At 33.0% G+C, this 23,673-nt stretch overlaps 1 protein-coding gene across 6 annotated transcripts in view; it reads right to left on the reverse strand.

Moving 5' to 3' along the window:
* Positions 1–23,673, reverse strand: part of LRBA (LPS responsive beige-like anchor protein) — a 754,439-nt gene that overhangs the window by 627,974 nt on the left and 102,792 nt on the right. For all 6 annotated transcript variants that reach the window (XM_063108839.1, XM_063108840.1, XM_063108844.1 and 3 more), the window contains exons 5-11: positions 19,352–19,447; positions 15,546–15,667; positions 15,331–15,457; positions 14,537–14,656; positions 12,497–12,643; positions 1,240–1,437; positions 925–1,058 (exon numbers count right to left, since the gene is read on the reverse strand). In XM_063108839.1, coding sequence (XP_062964909.1) covers positions 925–1,058; positions 1,240–1,437; positions 12,497–12,643; positions 14,537–14,656; positions 15,331–15,457; positions 15,546–15,667; positions 19,352–19,447 — 944 coding nt within the window. The remainder of the gene's footprint in view (positions 1–924; positions 1,059–1,239; positions 1,438–12,496; positions 12,644–14,536; positions 14,657–15,330; positions 15,458–15,545; positions 15,668–19,351; positions 19,448–23,673) is intronic.

The raw sequence follows: 23,673 nt of genomic DNA on the forward strand, positions 1-23,673 counted from the left end.
ATCCAAAGGAGAGGAAATTAGCATGCTGAAATGACATCTGCACCCACACATTTACTGCAGCAATATTCGCAATAGCAAAGATATGAAATCAACGTAGGTGTCCATCAACAGATGAATGGATAAAGAAAATGTGGCATATATACACAATAGAATACTACTTAGCCATGAAAAAGAATGGAATACCATCATTTGTGGCAACATGGATGAATCTGGAAGACATTATGTTAAGTGAAGTAAATCAGGCAGAGGAAGATGAATACCGCATGTTCTCACCTATGTGTGGAAGCTAAACAATAATAACAATAAATTGAACTTTCAGAATTAGAGAGTAGAAGTGTGGTTTCTAGAGGCTGGGAAGGAGAGGGGGGAGAGGGGATGGTGAGAAGTTAGTTAATGAACACAAAATTATAGCTTGATAGGAAAAATAAGTTCTAGTCGTGTACAGTAGTGCTAGGCATCTGTAATTAACAATAGTTTATTATATGTTCTCAAATGACTAGAAGAGAAGAACTTAAATGTTCTCATCACAAAGAAACAATAAATTTTTATGATGAATTTGCTAACTACCCTGATTTGATCAATACACACTGTATACATATATTGAAATATAATTCTGTACACCACCACCCCCCAAAAGTTAGAACCATAGACAAAAATTTATTCATTTCTGATAAATCCATTATCATCATTTATAACTTTATCCTAAAACAACTGTTTTTTAGAGCTTCCTTATTTCCTGGTAAACAAGAATTTAATTTAATATTAATATAATTGATATGGATTTGTAATACCATTTTACAGTTCACAAATTTCTCTAAAATATTTAGATTTTACAAGACACCTGAAAGACAAAGAAAGTATTGTGCAGCTCAACAGTGATGAAAGTAATTCCCAACCAAATTAAAGAAAAAAATATGCACTCACCAGATAGTCAAATCAACCTCATCAGATAAATACTGCCTATAATCCAACTGTGCAAAAAGTGGAAACAGCACTTGTACTCCTCCAATTGAATGCATAGCACTTTGGATGGAATGTGTTAAAACTGCCTTCACATCCTTGTAAAACAGAAAACACAGGAAAGATTTCAAATGATTTCTTTTCCAAAACAGTAAAAAATAAAGCACCACAGTAAATGTTACTAAAATGTGACAATTCCATGTGTCTAATAGGGCTACTAAACACATCTCAATAATACATCAAAAATTAAAAATATTCTTAAAAGATCACAGTTAGTACCTGGAGCATGAGTGCATGCGGTGAATGAACAAAAATTGAAGGGTTGTCTTTAGGAGATGATTCCAGGCAAAGCTGGGCATCTGTAGCCCGTGGATTGTATGTGAATGCAATGGCACTAGAAAGTTTGCCATCATACAACAAAAGTTTGTGATGTTCAGCAAGAAAAAGGTCACTTTCTGCTTTGAATTTAAACGTACCCTAAGAATTAATTTTAAAAAGAGAACAGTTAAGACAATATGCTACAAAAAGAAAATCTAAATACAAATCACAACAGATATAAATATTTAAGGAAACATACCATTGATAATTTTTCAAACAATATCAAATAAGAAGACCCCACCCTGTTTATTTCTAAAATAGGCTGAATTTATTTTAAGCTGCAATGGAAATCAAGTCAACTTGACATTAAAACCTTACATTAAAAATGTAAAATTGTCCTATAGAGCATGTTTTTTTTTTTATATTTTGTCCTTTTGTAAAATTGTGATTAAAAAGCACATAAGATACAGTTTACCAACTTAAGCATTTTAAGTTTATAATTCAGGAATGTTAACCAAATTCACATTATTTATACAACAAATCTCTAGACATTTTACATCTTCCAAAACTGAAATTCTATACCCATCGAACAATAACTTCCCATTGCCCACTCCCCTGGCCCCTGACAACCACAATTCTACTTTCTGTTTCTATGAGTCTGACAATTTTAGGTACCACATGTAAGTAAAATCAGACAGTACTTGTCTTTTTAGGACTGGCTTACATCACATAGCATAATGTCCTCAAGGTTTATCCATGTTGTTGCAAGTAACAGTATTTCCTTGTTTTTTTTAAGGCTGAATAATACTGTGTGTGTGTATGTGTGTGTAACACTTTATCTACTCATCTGTCGATGGATATTTGGATTACTTCCATCTCTTGGCTATTATGAGTAATGCTGCTCTGAACATGGGTGTGCAAATATCTTTGTGATCCTTCATTTAATGCTTTGGAATATCTACCCATAACTGGGATCTCTGGACCATACATTAATTCTACTTTTAATTTTTGTTAAAACTTCTATACTGTTTTACATAGCAGTTGCACCATTTTACATGACCACCAATATTGCACAAGGGTTATGAGTTTTCCACATTCTCACCAACACTTGTTCTTTTAGGTTTTTTTTTTAGTGATCATCCTAAAGTACATGAGGTGATAACTCACTGTAGTTTTGATTTGAATTTCTCTAATGATTAATGATATTGAGCATCTTTTCATATATTTGCTGCCTATTTGCATATCTTCTTTAGAGAAATGTCTGTCCAAATCACCTTGGCCCATTTTTTAATTAGGTTACTTATTTTTGTTGTTGTTGAGTTGTAGGAGTTCTTCACGTTCTGGATAATAACCCAACAGTGGATATATGACATTTGACATTATTAATCATATGATATTATTAACATATCATAATATGTTACATTATTAACATATCACTAATATATGATTAATATATATTAATATATAATATATGACATAATACATGGTTAATAATGTGACATTATAAATGCTATACCTCAAAGAACTGGATGGAAAAAAATAATTAAGATCAGAGCAGAACTAAATGAAATAGAGACCCAAAAAGCAATACAAACATAAATGAAATAAAAAACTGTTTTGAGAAAATAAATAAAATAGACCACTAGCTTGGGTAACAAACAGAGAGAAGACCCATATAATAAAATTCAGAAATTAAAAAAGGCGACATTACAACTGATACCTCACAAAGAATCATTAGAGACTGTCATAAACAGCTATATACCAATGGAAAAGAAAACCTGGAGAAAACATAAATTTCTGGACACATACAAACTATCAAGACTGAACCAAGAAGAAATGGAAAACCTGAACATACCAGTAACAAGCAACAAGATCAAAGGAGTAATCCGCAGTCTCCCAACAAAGAAAATCCCAGGACTGAATGGTTTCACTGCTAAATTCTACCAAACTTTTAAATTAATATTAATACCAATTTTTCTCAAACTATTCAAAAAATTGAAGCATGGTCCATTCTCCCAAACGCATTCTATGAACCCAGCGTAACCCCTGCACCAAAAACAGAAGAGGGAATATTTCCAAATTCATTGTACAAGGCATAGCAAAACCATAAAAAGACACAACAAACAAAAACAGAAAACTACAGGCCAATATCCTTGATGAACACAGATGTAAAAATTCTCAACAAGATACTAGAAAACCAATTCAACAGCACATCAAAAAGATTACACCATGGTCAAGTGGGATTCATCACAGGAATTCAAGGAGGGCTCAACATAAGCCAATCAGTAAATGTGATATACCACATCAACAAAATGAAGGACAAAAACCATATGACTAGCAGAACAAAGCCCAACACTCTTCAAAGAAAAGAAACAAAATCCAGACACACAGCAAAAATAATAATGTCCAATATCCATTCCAAAATTACTAATGAAACCAAGAAGCCTGAAATAGCCATAAGAATGTCATTAAATAAAAATGAAAATATACCCAGAAGTATACAAATGATGAAATTAAAAGAAAAAGACATTAAAACAGCTATTATATTTATAGTCAAGTTTGTTGGTGTTTTCTGCTTAAGACAAACATGTAAGAAAAACAGTAGATAATGAAAAAGAACCAAAACTCATTGAGACAAAAAATGCAACATGTAAAATAAAAAATTCACCTGATGCAATTAACATTAAAATTTTGAGAAAGAAGGATTATTGAAAATAAAGGCATAGCAATTAAAACAATCTAAAAAGTTTTTAAAATAAGAGCGAAAAAATTAACAAAAATAAAAGTCTCAGTGACCTTCTGGCTCATATGAAAGGATCTAAAATAAATGTAATACGAACCCAAAAGAAGAAAAAAATAAAGAAAACATATTTGAAGAAATAATAGCCAAAAAGTTTGCAAATATGACTAAAACATAAACCCACAGATCCAAGTAGTTTTTTTAGTAACCTGAAGTAGCCTAAAGCACACAAAAAGAAAACACACCAACACATACAATGTTCAGTTTCTAAAAATGATTGATAAAGAAAGTAGCAACAGAAAAAAGATACATACAGAGATAGACGTATAATAAAGGCCACACATTTCTAGTCAGAAACTTCTTGTTAATCAGGTAACAAAACAGCATCTTTAAAAAGTTCAAAAAAGGGGCCGGCCCTGTGGCATACTCAGGAGAGTGCAGCGCTTGGGAGCACAGCAGCGCTCCCGCCGCGGGTTCGGATCCTATATAGGAATGGCTGGTGCTCTCACTGGCTGAGCGCGGTGCAGCCAACACCAAGCCAAGGGTTGCGATCCCCTTACCGGTCACAAAAAGACAAAAAAAAAAAAAATTTTTTTTCAAAAAAGAAAACTGTCGCCTTAGAATTCTAAAACTGGTAAAATTATTTTTCAAAAATAAAAGCAGAATAATGGCTTTCTCAGACAAGCAAAAGCTAAGAAATTAATTAACAATAAACCTCCATTACAAGAAATATTAAACTTATTCAATTAGAAGGAAAATTATGAGACAGAAACGTGAATGTACACAAAGAAATGAAGTGTCCTAGAAATGATAGATAGGTAAATATAAAACACATGATCTTATTCATTTTTAATGTCTTTAAAATATAACTAAGTAAATCAAAATTTATAATAATATATCATGGGATTTATAATATATGTAGAAGTAAAATCTATGACAATAATAAAACAAAAGACGGGAATTGCAGGATCATGTTGGAAGGTTCTTATACTATATTGTGAAGTGATATAAATTCATTTGTTGGTAGACTATGACAATTTAAAGATAAAGTTACAGAATAACTAATAAACCAACAGCAGGAATAAAAAGGAATACTAAAAAAAAAAAATTAGTACAAATGAAAGCACAAAAAGATAAGGAAAAAAATCAAACAGGTAAGAAAAACAGAAAATACCAAGATAATAGATTTAAATCACAGTACCTATAATTACATTGAATGTAAATGATGTAAACATTTCCAATAAAAAGGCAAAAATTATCTGACTTGATAAATGAAAAAAAGCAAAAGTCATTTTACAAAATTAAATGTCCTTTTAATAAAAACTGTTAGGGAACTAGAAAGAGAAGAAAAATTTTTGAACATGATAAAAGGCATCTATGAAGTATCTGTGAATGCTTCTCCCCTAAAATCAGGAACAAGGCAAAAATGTCCACTTCGCCACTTCTATTCAACTGTTAATATTGGAGGTCCTACCTAGTGCACTAAGGCAAGAAAAAGAAAAGGCATACAAATTGGAAATGAAGAAGTAAAACTCACAGACTATATGAACATGTATAGAAAATCCTAAAACAAAAATCAACAAAAATAAGCTAGCAAAACAAACAAGCAAGTTTAGTAAGGTCTTAGGTTAAAAGGTCAATAAGCAAAATTCAATTGTATTTCTATATACTAGAGGCAAATTATTAAAATTGAAAATTTAAAAAGTGCAACTTAACAATATTATCCAAAATACAGGAAATACTTAGGAATACATTTACCAAAATGTGTGTGTGACCTCAACAGTGAAAACCAGAAAACAAGGCTGGTAGAAATTAAAGATCTAAGTAAATGGAAAGATACATCATGTTCAAAAAATAGAAAATTTAGTATTTATAAGTTACCAATTCTCTCCTAATTGATCTATATATTCAATGAAATCCCAAATAAAATCCCCACGTTTTTTTGTGAAGTTGATAAGCTGGTTCTGAAATATATCTGGAAATGCAAAGAATCTAGAATAGCTAAAATAATTTTGAAAAAGATGAATGAAGTTGAGGGTTTTAGACTTCCTGTTTTCATAAGTTACTATGAAGCTACAATCATCGAGAGAGTATGATATTAGCATAAGATAAGACATACAAGTAAGGAACAGAATACAGCCTCAAAGAGGCCAAGGTAATGCAATGGAGAAGACTTTATAAAAAAAGAAAAAAAAACTGTAATGGAACACTAGGATATCCTCATTGTTTTAGTCCACTTGGATTACTACCAAAAAAAAAAAAAATCTTAGACCGGGTAATTTATAAACAACAAAATGTACTGTTCAAAGTTCTGGAGGCTAGGAAGTCCAAAACCATGGCACCAGCACATCCAATGTCTGGTGAGGGCCTGTTCCTCACAGATGGCACCTTCTATGTGTCCTCACATTGAGGAAGGGCAAAAGCGTCCCTCAGGCCTTTTTATGAGGACACTAATGCCATCTATGAAGGTGGAGCCCTCATAAACTAATCATTTCCCAAAGGCCCCATCTTTTCACACCCTTGCATTGAGAGTTAGATTTTTAACATATGAATTTGGAAGGAAACACATATATTCCGACCACAGCACTTAAAAAAAAAAAATGAACCTTGACATATCATATAAAAAAATTCACTCAAAATGTATCATAGGCCTAAAAGTAGATGGTAAAAATTATAAAACTTAGAATAAAATGTGAGACAGAAAAAAAAAAGAATAAAACATGAAAAAAATCTTTCCAACCTTGGAGTAGGCAAATATTTATTACAACATAAAAATTTCATGAACATAATAGAACAAAATTGATAAACTGGAATTCATAAAAATTAAATTCCTCTGTTCTTTATAAGCCAAATTAAGAAAATAAAACACAAGACACACACTGGGGAAAAATAACAGTAAATCATAAATCTCATAAAAGCATTATGTCTATATCCAGAATAAACAAATCTCAAAACTCAATTTTAAGAAAACAAACAACCCAACAAAAAAGATTTGAATACACACTTCACAAAAGAAGATACACAACTGGCCAGTAATCAAAGAAAAGATCCTCAGCATCTCTAGTCAATAATAAATAAAATAAATAATGCAATAATAAAATAATGCAAAGTAACACCACAGTGACATACATTAGACATTTGAGTGCAAATGTCTAATATCAAAAAGAATGACAATACCAGGTATTAACAAAGATGTAGAGTAAGTAGAAATCTCACACCATGCTTCTGGGAATGTAAAATTATACAACTACCTCAGGAAGGAGTTTGGCAATTTCAGTAACCATATCATTTGGCAAGTTCATTCTTAGGTTGTTATGAAAAACATATGTTTACACAATGATCTGTACATGAACATTCATAGCAGCTTATTCATAATTACAAAGATCTAGAAACAACCCAAATGTCCATCAACAAATGAATGGATTAAAAAATTGTGGTATATTCATACAATGGAATACTGCTCAGCAATAAAATGGAAGAAACAAGCGCGCTAACATAAAACAACACGGAAAAAAGATTTACCATGCAAACAGAAATGAAAAACGAGCTGGAGTAGCTATTCTTATATCTGACAAAATAGACTTTAAACTAAAAACCATAAAAAGAGACAATGAGGGACACTACTTAATGATAAAAGGACTGATCCATCAAGAAGACATAACAATCATAAATATGTACGCACCCAATGTTGGAGCAGCCAGATTTATAAAACAAACTCTATTAGACCTAAAGAAGTAAATAGACACTAATACCATAATAGCAGGGGACCTGAACACCCCACTATCAATATTACAGACAGATCATCAAGGCAAGGAATCAGTAGAGAAACACAAGATCTAAACAATACTCTAGACCAATTGGACTTGGCAGGTATCTACAGAACATTCCATCCAACAACCTCAGAATATTCATTCTTCTCATCAGCACATGGATCATTCTCCAGGATACATCACATGTTAGGTCACAAATCTATCAACAAATTCAAAAAAATTGGAATTATCCCATGTATTTTCTCAGACCACAATACATTAAAACTAGAAATTAATAACAAACAAAACTCTGCAAACTATAAAAACACATGGAAATTAAACAGCATTCTACTTAATGACATATGGGTCCAAGAAGAAATCAAACAGGAAATCAAAAAATTTATTGAAACTAATGCAAATAATGATACATCATACCAAAACCTGTGGGATACTGCAAAAGCAGTATTAAGGGGGAAATTTATTGCATTAAATGCTCACGGCAGAAGAAGGGAAAGATGACAAGTGAACAACCTAACACTTCACCTTAAAGAACTAGAAAAACAAGAACAATCCAAATCTAAAGTTAGCAGACGGAAAGAAATCATTAAGATCAGAGCAGAACTTAATGAAACTGAAACCAAAAAAACTATACAAAAGATCAATGAATCAAAAAGTTGGTTTTTTGAAAAGATAAATAAAATTGACAAACCATTAGCATGGCTAACTAAAAAAAGAGAGAAGACTCAAATAACAAAAATTAGAAATGAAAAAGGCGATATTACAACTGATTCATCTGAAATACAAGGAATCATTCGAGACTGCTATAAACAACTATACGCCAACAAATTTGAAAATCTGGAGGAAATGGATAAATTTCTGGACACACACAAGCTCCCAAAACTGAACCATAAAGACGTAGAAAATTTGAACAGACCAATGACAATAAAGGAGATTGAAGCTGTTGTCAGAAGGCTCCCAACAAAGAAAAGCCCAGGACCAGATGGATTCACAGCAGAATTTTACCAAACATTCAAAGAGGAATTGACACCGATTCTTTACAAACTATTCCAAAAGACTGAAACGGACGCAAATCTCCCGAACTCATTCTATGAAGCAAACAGCATCCTGATACCAAAACCAGGTAAAGATATAACCAAAAAAGAAAACTACAGGCCGATATCCTTGATGAATATAGATGCAAAAATCCTCACTAAAATACTAGCAAACAGAATACAGCAACACATACGTAAAATTATTCACCACGATCAAGTGGGATTCATCCCAGGGATGCAAGGTTGGTTCAACATACGCAAATCAATAAATGTGATACACCATATTAATAAAATCAAACACAAGGACCATATGATCATCTCTATAGATGCTGAAAAAGCATTTGATAAAATTCAACACTCATTCATGACAAAGACCCTCTATAAGTTAGGTATAGAGGGAAAGTATCTCAACATAATTAAAGCCATATATGACAAACCCACTGCCAATATCATCCTGAATGGGGAAAAGCTGAAAGCTTTTCCTTTAAGAACAGGAACTAGACAAGGATGCCCACTCTCACCACTCCTATTCAACATAGTGTTGGAAGTACTAGCCAGAGCAATCAGAGAAGAGAAGGAAATAAAGTGCAACCAGATTGGAAAAGATGAAGTCAAACTGTCCCTGTTTGCATATGACATGATCCTATATATCGAACAGCCTAAAGCCTCTACAAAAAAACTCTTGGAGTTGATAAATGATTTCAGAACAGTAGCAGGATACAAAATCAACACACAAAAATCAGTAGCATTTCTTTTCTCCAATAGTGAACATGCAGAAAGAGAAATCAAGAAAGCCTGCCCATTTACAATAGCCACCAAAAAAATAAAATACTTAGGAATTGAGTTAACCAAGGAGGTGAAAAATCTCTATAATGAGAACTACAAACCACTGCTGAGAGAAATTAGAGAGGATACAAGAAGATGGAAAGATATTCCATGCTCTTGGATTGGAAGAATCAACATAGTGAAAATGTCCATACTACCCAAAGTGATATACAAATTCAATGCAATCCCCATCAAAATTCCAAAGACATTTTTCTCAGAAATGGAAAAAACTATTCAGACATTTATATGGAACAATAAAAGACCACAAATAGCCAAAGCAATGCTGAGCAAAAAAAATAAAGCTGGAGGCATAACAATACCTGACTTTAAGCTATACTACAAAGCTATAATAACCAAAACAACATGGTACTGGCATAAAAACAGACACACTGACCAATGGAATAGAATAGAGAATCCAGAAATCAACCCACACACCTACAGCCATCTGATCTTTGAAAAAGGCACCAAGCCTATTCATTGGGGAAGGGACTGCCTCTTCAGCAAATGCTGCTGGGATAACTGGATATCCATATGCAGGAGAATGAAACTAGACCCATACCTCTCACCATACACTAAAATCAACTCAAAATGGAGTAAGGATTTAAATATACACCCTGAAACAATAAAACTTCTTCAAGAAAACATAGGAGAAACACTTCAGGAAACAGGACTGGACACAGACTTCATGAATATGACCCCAAAAGCATGGGCAACCAAAGGAAAAATAAACAAATGGGATTATATCAAACTAAAAAGCTTCTGCACAGCAAAAGAAACAATTAACAGAGTTAAAAGACAACCAACAGAGTGGGAGAAAATATTTGCAAAATATACATCTGACAAAGGATTAATATCCAGAATATACAAGGAACTCAAACAACTCTACAAGAAAAAAACAAGCAACCCAATTAAAAAATGGGCAAAAGAGCTAAGTAGGCATTTCTCTAAGGAAGATATACAAATGGACAACAGACATATGAAAAAATGCTCAACATCACTCAGCATCCGGGAAATGCAAATCAAAACTACACTGAGATACCATCTAACCCCAGTTAGGATGGCTAAAATCCAAAAGACTCTGAACGATAAATGCTGGCGAGCTTGCGGAGAAAAAGGAACTCTCATACATTGTTGGTGGGACTGCAAAATGGTGCAGCCTCTATGGAAAATGGTATGGAGGTTCCTCAAACAATTGCAGATAAATCTGCCATATGACCCAGCTATCCCACTGCTGGGAATATACCCAGAGGAATGGAAATCATCAAGTCGAAGGTATACCTGTTCCCCGGTGTTCATCACAGCACTCTTTACAATAGCCAAGAGTTGGAACCAGCCCAAATGTCCATCATCGGATGAGTGGATACGGAAAATGTGGTACATCTACACAATGGAATACTACTCAGCTATAAAAATGAATGAAATACTGCCATTTGCAACAACATGGATGGACCTTGAGAGAATTATATTAAGTGAAACAAGTCAGGCACAGAAAGGGAAATACCACATGTTCTCACTTATTGGTGGGAGCTAAAAATTAATATATAAATTCACACACACACACACACACACACACAAAAACGGGGGGGGGGGGATGAAGATATAACAACCACCATTACTTGAAGTTGATACGACAAGCAAACAGAAAGGACATTGTTGGGGGGAAGGGAGGGAGGTTTTGGTAAGGGGCAACAATAATCAACCACAATGTATATCGACAAAATAAAAGTTAAAAAAAAGAAAAGAAAAGAATAGAAAAGTGAGTTGCTCATGGTTTGTGACCAAGAGTAAAACAATAAAGCTATTTCCATCTCAAAAATAAATAAATAAATAAAACACGGATGAATCTTAAAGCATAATGAGAAGAAACAAAACTCACAGGAGTACATCTTGCATGATTCTATTTAGATAAAACCTTGAGAAGAACAAGTCTAATGTATAATGACAGAAAACAGATCAGTGATTGCCTATCAACAGCAATGGGTGGGGTTACTAAAGTAGAAACAATTGACTGGAAAGGAGCACAATGGAAACTTTTGTAGTGATGAAAATGTTCTATTTCTCGACTGTTGTGGTAATTATACTTTTATAAAAATTAATCGAAATATATATATACTTTATATTGCCTGTAAATGGTATATAAATCAACTCAAAAAAGCTGATTTTGTTTTCAAAGGAACATAGCAGACATTAAATTTCTCCCTGGAACCAAACTTGAGGCTAACAATGGCTAAACACAAAGGCTCCCAAATTTTTTGGTTCATGGCCCTCTTAGCATCTCAGTGATTTTTTCATGGAATTCTTTGCCGAAATAATAGTGATCATTTCTGCTTAGCTGTTTTGTTCAAACAACTTTGTATCCTAACAATTTAGTAACCATTTGAAAAAATATTAATTTTGTACAAGTTAAAAGAAAAATTAACACGTTTCCTTTATTATTATATCAGCAAAATTATTTATTAAGGGGACATACATTCATTTTGGGCACTGTACAAATTCTCAGTCTTTGGATTGAGATTGCACACCATCATCCTCATTTCCTATCCCACATTGATTTTCACATGATACTCACTTTTTATCACAGCAACTGTTGGAAACTTACTTGTGCAAAGATATGACATCATCAAAAGAAAATTTGAGCTAATAGCTTGTGCAGTGACCCACACAGGTCAAGTACACTGCATTTCCCTCAAAAATTTAAAGTATCCTGATTCAGTCCCCTGTGACTTCCCTCTGGTGCCCCTGGCTACTTTGACATACAGTTTGGTAACTCAAAGTTAATCTCCCCATGCACAACCCACCTTCAAATCAAGGTCAACTAACATTGGTTAAGCAGCGAACAGAAAATAAAGTACCTTGTATCCCAGGCCCAACTGATAAATAGCAAAAATCTGAGCTGCATTAAGAGCTTCACTAAAAAGGTACACTGCAGTCATCTGACCACAGAATACCCTATTAGCATCTGCTGTTTCTGAAGAGCCCAGGAAACATTTGTCAAATGTCTGTGAAAGAGAACAGAAGATTTCATTAGAGAAAAAAAGCAAAAAATTATATCTTCCAGAAATAATAAACTCTGTATTAATGTAAATGTTTTGTCTATTCTAAACTATATCTGAATAGCTCAAAATAATTCATTTAGCATTCACTTCATTCATTCCCATCTGGAGTGAAGATCAGGAATGACATCATGTTAAAAAACATACAAGTTTTCCAAAAGACAATAAACAAAACTTGATGACAAAGAGGAGGTTAAAAAAAAAAAAAGAGAGAGAAATCATTATGGTTCTGAAGGTTCATAGCTGGGTACCCAAAAACCCAAAGAGTAGGCTTTGAAGCAAGGAGGAAAACAAAGAGTTTGGTTTGGGATGCATGGAATTTGCCTGAGCTAATACAAACAGAGCTAATATGAATGGAGAAGCAGTTGTCAAAATCTTCTGTTAAGTCTGGTGAGAATTTAAACCTGGAAAGACAGACTTTGCAGACATCAACATATAGATAATGGGTGAAGTTATAGGAGTAGATGAATCTCTCTCAAAAGGAATGAGTAAATGCAGAAAAGTAAGCATATGTTTCTCTTCTAACATAAAAAAAAAAAAAAAAAATCCTGTTAATAATGTCCAGGTTCTAAAGACTATATTTTAAAAACCCATGTGTATAACGAAGAGGGAAAAAAGAAAAAATTTTCATGCCTCTTCAGAAGTATCATTTTGTACCATGAAAACACTAGAAGAAATGTTGGAAAATATGTATGTATTGGCATTAGGGAATATAGAAAAGTTATAAACACGTGTATTCTCAAGCCAAAACACCTAGGTCAAATCCCTGCTTCCTGTGCTACCAATCACAGCAAGTTACTTAACCTTTCTGTATTTCACTCTCCTTATCTCTAAAATGGAGATTATAATAGTACTTATCTTGCAAGACTGCTGGGGCTTTTAGAAAATAAAGTTATTTATTACAATGCCTGGAATACAAGAAGCACTCAGTAAAGTCAGTGTAAAGAAAAAACAGGTTACACAACAATAAACAAACCTAAGCCCTTCTTTTCTATTTTTTTTAAAAAAAGAGCTAACATTTATTGAGCACTCATCTGTACAAGGCACTCTGCTAATAGATTTATGAGAAATTATCTCATTTAATCATCACAACAACCTTCTGAGGTATGTACTATTTTACACCCATTTTTCAGGTGGAAAAAAACTGAGGCCTAATGGATTAAGTAAGGTGATACAGTCAAGTAAGTGACAGAGCTGGGATCAAACCTAAGTCTGTGTGATACAACACCCTCAGCTCTTCAGGTTATCTTTATGCAATATGTATACATGTGTAGCAAAAGATATGGAAGGAGGAAATAATGGTAAATGGTGGAATAGTTCATGTTATTTTCTTGATCTGTATTTTACAAGTTTTCTATAAAAGAACACAATTAGGAGAAAAGTAAGAACATTTTAAATGTTCATTCTAACCTATGAATCTCTTTTTGAATCCTGAAACATTATAATATTTATCTACAGCAGCTAAGAATTATATGCAAAATTATAAGCATGCATCATCTAACTCATTCATGAAAGTGATCAGAACCCTGTAGAGGAGCGCTTGTTTATTCTGATCAATGCAACAATAACCCAAACACTGTCAAGATACAGCCACTGGTACCTACAAATCCTTATCTCTACCCTATCCAGAATAATTTTATAACACAGACTGAGTAATATCTTATGTGACATATTAACAAGTTCTATTTTATTAATAAACAAACATGCTAGCCAAATTATGATTATAAAAATCCACGATTGTGGTATTCCAAAATTCATATTCAAGTTCTAAAATATTTTTGTTTGAAAAGTTCATGCTTTTAATTTTTTTTTTCCCCACTACATTTTGAAACTACTTACATCACTGGTGTTGACAAACCATGTTATCTCTCCATAGGAAGCTAGCTCACCATTCACATAACATCGAAGCTCACTGTTCTTCCATCTGTTATAAATGTGCACTATAGATACCATATACCACTGAATAAGCAAAAAATAGTAAAAAATATAAAATTAATAAGTCTCCCAACATTGTAACCATATTGATAATAATAAGTAAAAACTAAGTGATAAATTATAATTAAACCCAAAAATAAAATACGAGTACCTTTATTAAATTCGATATCCAACTTCTGCAACATATTTATTTAGGGGGGCTCTTAACTAATGAGAATTTAATATCTAAACTATTTTTTCCGTTGTTTATTATTAAAATTTTCAAATACAGAATATCAATAAACAAACTGAAAATCTAGTATAAACACTCTCTTTCCCACCACCTAAATTCCACAATTGTCAACATTTTGCCATTTTGGCTTTTACCTACATGCCTATCTATCTGTACATTTAGTTGATAAAATTTACAGATTAATAAATGGTTTAAGGTACAAAAAAAAACATATTAACCTTGCACAACTAAAATAATTGCCATTGATACCTTCTTGTATCTCCCTTAAACTCTGTAAACTAAATATCCAATCTTTTTATTACCAAAATCAGAGAGGTTAACAATTGTCTAATTGATTTACACTTAATTTTTTAACAATATAAAGAGAGTTGTGATTTAGCACATTTATTCAATTAACATCAAAACAAAGTACTTTGAAAGCTAGCATAGATTGTTAACATAACTATAATTTAGTAAGATCACATACCTTTTGTGGCTTGAAATCAAATTTCACACAGTGTTGAAAGCCTTTTCCTTTTGATTTTATTGATGTTATAATCAAACAGCCTCCAACAAAATGAGCAGAATAGCCAAGACCTTTGCTGGTTCTGAAACTATTAAAAATGTTTTCATTTTACCTCTAAATATTCTTCTCATTTTCAGAGGAAAATATTAACACTAGTCAGTTACAGAAATACATACCAATATAAATATGGTTTATCCTTATCTACATTGATGTTATTTACAGGATCCATTCTAAGCCACGTATGAAATGTAAAACCATTCTGATATGGCCATTTGGCTATAGGGGGCAATGCAATAGCCTAAAGGAAAGAAACTTTGAGTTACTGACACATGAAAAACTATATTATTGAAATCATGAAAATGAGACTTTACAGTGCTATATATACTTGTATATCTATTACATCATATTACTTTATCATGATTAAAATATCTGAAAGAAGGGCTAGCCGGTTAGCTCAGTTGGTTAGAGTGTGGTCTTTTTTTTTTTTTTTTTTTTTTTGTCTTTTTCGTGACCGGTACTCAGCCAGTGAGTGCACCAGCCATTCCTATATAGGATCCGAACCCACGGCGGGAGCGTCGCCGCGCTCCCAGCACCACACTCTCCCGAGTGCGCCATGGGCTCGGCCCTAGAGTGTGGTCTTATAACACCAAGGTCAAGGATTCAGATCCCTGTGCCGGCCACCCGCCAAATGAATAAATAGATAAATAAAATATCTGAAAGAAGACTCTTTATTTAGAAGAAGACTTCTAATAACTTTTGAATTTTCCCAAATACACAGTAAGGACATTAATGTCATGAAAGAAACATTCAGTGTAACCTGTTGGACACATGGATTTTGTCTGCTTCATTTCTTATAACAAACATATCCAAAGAGATTGCATTTAAAAGAGGTAGGTAGTGACATCAAATTGGACATTTATTGCTGAAATGTTAAGGTATTAGAATAGAGAAAGACGGACAAGAATGGAAAGAAAAAAGCTAAAGAAAAAGCTTGGTGTACGTATCTTTAACCACAAATATAAAACTGAAGAGGATTAGTTTATTACATTTTTAAATTGTATTCAAAAGTCACTATCCAAATGGCTTCACCACTTGGTTTAAAATTCTATTTAAAAGATCATACGACATATTGGAAGGAATCATGCATGAACAGCCAAAATAATCTTGAAAAAGAAGAACAAAGTTGAAGGACCCATACTACCAAATTTAAAACCTACTACAAAGCTACAGTAATGAAGACTGTTTGGTATTGACAGAACATCTTTGTGACCCTAGGTTAGGCAAACCCTTAATTACTTCACCACAAGCACAAGTGACAAAAGAAAAAATATATAAATTGGATTTCATTAAAATTAAAAACTGTGCTTTGAAAGAGACATCACAAAAGCGAAAAGACACAAAAATGGGAGAAACTATTTGTGAACTGAATATCTGATAAAGGACTTGTATCTAAAATATATAAAGAACTCTTACAACTCAATAATGAAAACACAAATGCAATTTTAAAATGGGCAAAAGATCTGACTAGACATGTCTCCAAAGAAGATATACAAATGGCCAAAAAGGTCATGAAAAAATGTTCAACATCATTAGTCATGAGGGAAATGCAAATCAAAACCACAATGAGATACCACTTTATACCCACAAGGATGGCTATAATCAAAGGGAGAGATATTAACTAGTGTTGGCAAGGACGGGAAGAAATTGGAACCCACAGTTGCTAGTAGGATTGTGGAATGATACAGGCACTTTGAAGAACAGTTTGGAAGTTCCTCAAAATGTTAAATAAAGACCATATGACCCAGCAATTCCACTCCTAGGTACATACACAAAACAAATGAAAACATGTCCACACAGCATAATTCATAACAGCCCAAAAAGTGGAAACCCAAATATCCATTAACTGATGAACTATTAAACAAACTGGGGTATATCCTTACAGTATAATCTTAGCCATAAAAAGGAATGAAGTACTTATATATGCTACACCATGAATGAACGTTGAAAACATTATGTCAAGTGAAAAAAGTCAATCTCAAAAGATCACATGCTCTATGATTCATTTATATGAATGATCCAGAACAGACAATTCCATAGAGACAGAAAGTAGATTAGCGGTTGCCTAAGACTGGAGGTTTGGGGGAAAATGGGCAGTGACTGCTAATGGGTATGAGGTTTCTTTTGGGGGTGGTAAAAATGTTCTAAAATTGACTGTGATGATGACTGCACAATTCTATGTACACATTAACCCATTAAATTGTAAACTTTAAATGAGTCCATTGTAGGTAAATTATTTCTCAATAAAGCTGTTTAAAAAATCATACTAAAAAGTTTGTTTTATTGTTATTACAACTTACATATGCATTTACATACACATATCACATGTTCACACATATTCTTTTATATGTACTAGATATGCCATAAACAGGAAAAACATAGAGCCAAATTTATGTAATAACACTAGTGGGACTTCAAGAGGCTGATTTAAAATGAATGCTACATTGAGAAAAAAATAGGGCTGCCTGTTAGCTGACTCACAGTGCAGTGTTGGTAACACCAAAGTCAAGGGTTCAGACCCCCGTACCAGCCAGCCACCAAAAAAATAAAGAAAAAAAAATAAAAGAACATAGTTTTGGTGTGTACATGTTCTCTCCCACTAAAAATAACAGTAGAAGATGTAAAGGTTTGTAAAAAGAATTTATCAATGAATACTTTAAATTCCTTTAAAAACTATGTTTAAGGAAAGGAATGAGTCACTAAATGTATTTAAAACACCTATTTCTCTACCTAAAAATCTCAAAACCTGCTCAGCTGGACTGACCTACTTTTAAGAAAAATGCAGGTGAATAGAATGGGCACATTATAATCTCAGTGAACTGTAAATAATACAATCATAAAATGAAGCATGAAAAAAGTTTATCTCAGGAGAACATTTTTTGTGTGTTAGAGGCAAATGATAGACTCAATGCCACGGGAGTAAAATTATTCTGGAAAGCTTCAAATATAATGTGCCTTTTAAGGAAAAATTATAAAGGAAAAAAAAAATGAGCAATAAAACTTTTCAAAGAAAATTGTGTATTGTGTATTTAACACTCAAATATCACAAATGTCCTTTTAAAACACATTTTTATCTTTCTGCAGATATTGCCTGGCTACACAGGGCCTAACAAGCAAGCAAGATTTTATGAAAACTAAAATAAAAAATGAGCGAAAGGTAAGCTCAGAAAAAGAGACTTAAAGTTTTTTACTTGCAACAGACTGACCAAAGTAATGAGAGAAAAAAGCTTCCATAAATAACATATATACATTATATAATGTACTCCTATAACATTTTGAAACATTATAGATATCACTACATACATAATTGTCTTATTTTAAACTGGTTAACAGCTTATAAGAATGCTAAGATAGACATAATTTGGAAACTCACAAGTCAGGAAATCTCGCCTAGTAAATCTCAAACATTTACCCTCATTCCATACACCAAGTGCAAAAGAAATGTAAGACTAGAGAAAGATGTTCAGAATGACAAAACACTGGGTTAGCCCATTAGCTCAGTTGGTTAGAGCACCACCAAAAAAAAAAAAAAAAAAAAACAGCCCTGTAACACCAAGGTCATGGGTTCAGATCCACCAAAAATAAATAAATAAACACATGAAGGTTTTATACACAAACAACTACTTAAGAATGTAAAGATAAATTCATAGGACAACATGGCTATGTTCAAAAGAATTGGGTTCTTCTTGCATTACTGAACCAAGCTGTTAGTGGGCAGCTTTCTCAACTACTTTGAGCCTCTATTTATTCACCTCTAAAACAGTTGGGAAAAAGTAACATGCACAATTGTCATAAGGATTAATTTAGCTCGTGCAGAGAAGCTTCTACCTAATATAGAACCTGTCAGGGGTGTTTACAGAGCTGTACTTTTAGGAAGCAAAGGAAAGGAGAACTCCAAGTGATTTCCTCATTTACATTTACTTACTGCAGCACTCTTTCCTGGGAAATTGAAAAAGGCATCAGGACCATACTTTTGAGGCATATGCTTTAACACAGACAGCAGCTTCCCAGCATGTGGAGGCTATGAAAATAATTAACAATTCATTAACCACATTATTCACCATAAAACAAAACTACACATTTTTAATATAGACGTGCTTTAATATACACAAGAATAATCAAATAATACTATAAGCTAAAAAGCATATAAAATAATGAGAAAAGTTATTCAACTAAAAGAAATAATGCACTCTATGCCATTTTTTGTAATACATAAGTGTTCGATAAATAGGACCCAATATAATTTGACACTTGAAACTCTTGTCTACACTGCAGCAATAATCATCTTTTATAAATACAAACATCACAAATACAAAAATCAACCCACTACTACCCTCTTTAAAACACTTTTTAATTTAACAAATGCTTAAATAATGCTATGTTCCACTGTTAAAAATACTTTTAAACTATTTTAACCTCACAACCACCCTTTGGCATGGTACTATTATTTTTCCCATTTTAATGAGGAAGAATCTGAGGCAGAGGAACATGTGCAAAGTCACAGTAACTGGCAAGGTCAAGAACAGAACTCATTCTGATTCCAGAGTCCCTGCTCTTAACCACCGTACTTTCATCATTATATTATGCTCTCTCTGTCCTGTAGATTCCCACTGCCTTTAAAACAGGAACCAAAACCCTTAACGTGGATTACAAGATATTTTATATTTACATCTTTAGCCTCATCTTTCATCCCACTCTTTCTCCCTGCATTCCATCCACAGTGCCTTCTCTCAGTCTTCGTCCCAAAACAGGACCTGAGCACAGGCTATTCCATGTACTTAAAATGTTTTCAGTAGGCCTATTCTACCCCTTCTTAAAAAGTACTGTAAATCTTACCCATCCTTAGAGCTCAACTTAATGGTCACTTCCTCTGGACAGTCTTCCCTGATCTCTGAGAATAGATTAAACTTCCCTATTATATTTCACTCTACAATATACCTCTACTACACAGCACGTATGAAAATTTGTAACATTACATTTATTTGATTAATATCTCTCCGGTCCACAAGTCTCTAATACATGAAACAACAAACAAATAAAATGGGGAAAAAAAAAAAATCTCATTTACATTTCAAGGAAAAGCAAAGGACAATCAGATTTACATTATCATTTTAACCAGTTTATAAGCAAATAAGATCAAGTGTACGACATTCCTCTTTGTCAAAAGTTAAAATTTCAAAACAGGGTCAAACTGCAAGTGAAATCATTGGTTTTCCCTCATCTTATTTTGATAGCTGCTACACATTATCGTTACTAATTGTGTAAAAGAGTTTAGAGAGCTTCGTTCTTAAGTGATCGAATTTTCAATTAACCACACTGCTCAATTATAAAACTGTTGTAGTTACCAGTAACTACAATCACACTGATTTTTTAAAAATAAATTCCAAAGTGAAATAAAGTAACCAAAAAAAAACTCTGCAGTCAAAAATAAAAATACAGCATTTCTATCTAGAGAACTAATTCCTCCAAATTTCTCTTCCTATACACTAATCAAGAAAAGAATACACTAAGATAAGCATTTTACCCAACAGACACTGCTGGAATACTGGAAAAGCTTTTCAGAAAAAAAATTCAGTAGTCATATTTCAAGAGTCTTTATAAATGTTCGTGTCTATTGATGTACTATTTCCACATGTAAAAATCCACACTTAAGTAAAAATCAGAAAGACAGATACAGATTTATATACAGGGATTTTTCACAGCTCTGCTATGGCTGCAAAAGATGGGGAAAAAAACCTGAATGTCTAATAATAAATAGCTAAATAAATGCAATGAACATGTGAGCAAGGCTTTGCTCCTGCCTTATAAATAGTTCATTATTTTTTCCCTTTATCCTCTAAACCTATTTTCATCTCTCCCCCCCCCATAAGCAACTATATTAACATGTTTAATCCTTTTATATGTGTTCCTTCAAAACTGTTTTTGTGTGCTTGTACTTAACATTTAAATGGTATTAGGTTAAATATATAAATCTGTTCATTACTTCTATGTTTTTCCACCCATTCCTATTACTCTGTGCATTGATTCTTACTTCTATGTAATAATTTGTTCTATGAATCCAGTACATTTTATTTATTCACTCTCCTGATGATGAACACCATGTTGACAATTCATTACCATCAAAAACAATGCTTCGGTAAACATCATGTATATTTCCTTATGGAACTATGTAAGAATTTCTTGAAATATGCACTCAGGAATAAATTATTAAGTCATTGGCTATGGGTATAATTTATGTGACTAAGTAGCACTAGATTCCCCTTGAGGTTGGCTCCACTGGTATTCACCCTGACCAAAAGTACACAAGGTTTAAAATAACCCTAACTCCGTAACTATTCTTGCCAATTATCCAACTTTAAAATCCTTGCTACTACACATATGATGACACATCAATATTGTTTTAATTGTATGTCTTTAATTTTTAATGATTTTGTGTTTATTTGGTTGTGGGGTTTCTACTTCTGTAAATAAATATCTGTTCACATCCTTTGCTATTTTCTAACATATAATTTTCTATATTCATGAGTAACAAAAATGTATTAAGTAGATATTCAGAATAAATAGATTATTTGAATATAATTCAAAACCAAAATCAAACCAGTATACTTCATCCTTTGCACATGTCACAGTAATAGGGGTTGTGCCTTCCAAACCATCATAAGCAACTAGAAAACTGGAGAAAAATGTATAAAACAAAAACTGTTTTCAGACATGGAGGAAGAAGTAGTTGTAGACTGTGATCCCTGAAAAGGTACTCAAACAAAATGACTTTCTGCCTGGAGTCAATTTCCATATCACTGCACAGGGAAAGGAAAATGAAACAGAACTTGAAGGTCTCAATGAGTTGTACAGACAGAAATTAGAATACAGGGAGTCTGAGTTACATAGACGTGTCAGAGTGCAGTATTGCAGAGGAAGGAGCTATGCAAAGAAGAGGCTTCAGAAATCTGCACTGACTCTTTGGCTCAATACCAAACTTTTCATGCTCATGATAAAACTGAACAAGGTGGAGCCATGATACTGAGAGGTATAAGTCAAAGAACTCCCAGAACTAACAGAGAGCTAGGAATTGTTTAAAACCCTACTAGATGCTGTGGACAGACCACAGTCTTAATCTTAGTCCTGCCGCATCTCTGAGATTTATGGTCATTCAGTAGAGGAGCCAGGCCTAGTAAGGCTAATCTAGCTCTAAAGTAACAGCCATTCTAAACCTGACTGAAAAAAACTTTAAAACTAGCCATAAAGGATAAAGATGATCTACAAATAACTTATCTGCCTGCAAAAACGTTATAATAATTCATAGTACAGTATATGAATGTATTGAAACAATACAATGTAACCCACAAATACATAAAATTAAAAGTAAAATTTTTTTAAAAATCAATTTCATAAGCCAGGCACAGAATGAGAAATACTGCATGTTCCCACTCATAAATGGCAACTAGAAAGAGAAAGAAAGAAAGAAACAATAATAATAATAAGTTGAACTTTCAGAAGGAGAGAGCAGAACTGTAGTTACTAGAGGCAGGAAGGGGGACAGAGGAGAGTGAGAGATTGGTTAATGGACACAGAACAGCTAGACAGGAAAAATAAGTTCTATTGGTGTACAGTCGAGCTAGGCATCTATAATTAACAATAAATTAGTGCATATTATCAAGTGGCTAGAAGAGAGATCTAATGTCCTCATCACAAAGAAATGATTAACCTTTGTAATGATGAATATGCTAATTACTCTGGTCATCACACATTGCATACATATATTGAAATATAACTCTGTACCCCACAAATATGTATAATCAATGCTTCAATTTTTTTTAAAAAATCAGATTTCAAAAACAGTCTAACAGTCTTAAAAGGAATATGACAAAATCCAGCACTCAACAATATACGATTCTCTATGTCTAATATCACTATGTCTAAAATCAGTAGCTGGGAGGGGGAACCAGGAGAGGTTGGTCAATGGGTAAAAAAATACAGTTAGACAGGACGAATAAGTTCTGGTGTTCTATTACAAAGTAGGCAGAGTACGGCTAATAACAACACAGTGCATATTTAAAGATAGCTGGAAGAGAAGGTTTGAATGTTATCACATAGAAACAAGAAATGTTTAAAGTGATGGATATAGTAATTACCCTAATTTGATCATTATACAATGTATAGAAGCACTGAAACATCACACTATACCCCATAAATTTGTACAATAAAAATAAATAAATATTTTTTTTAAATACATAAAATAAAATCAGT

This window comes from Cynocephalus volans, chromosome 9 (genome assembly GCF_027409185.1).
Source record: "Cynocephalus volans isolate mCynVol1 chromosome 9, mCynVol1.pri, whole genome shotgun sequence".
In the NCBI taxonomy this organism is placed as follows: Eukaryota; Metazoa; Chordata; class Mammalia; order Dermoptera; family Cynocephalidae; genus Cynocephalus; species Cynocephalus volans.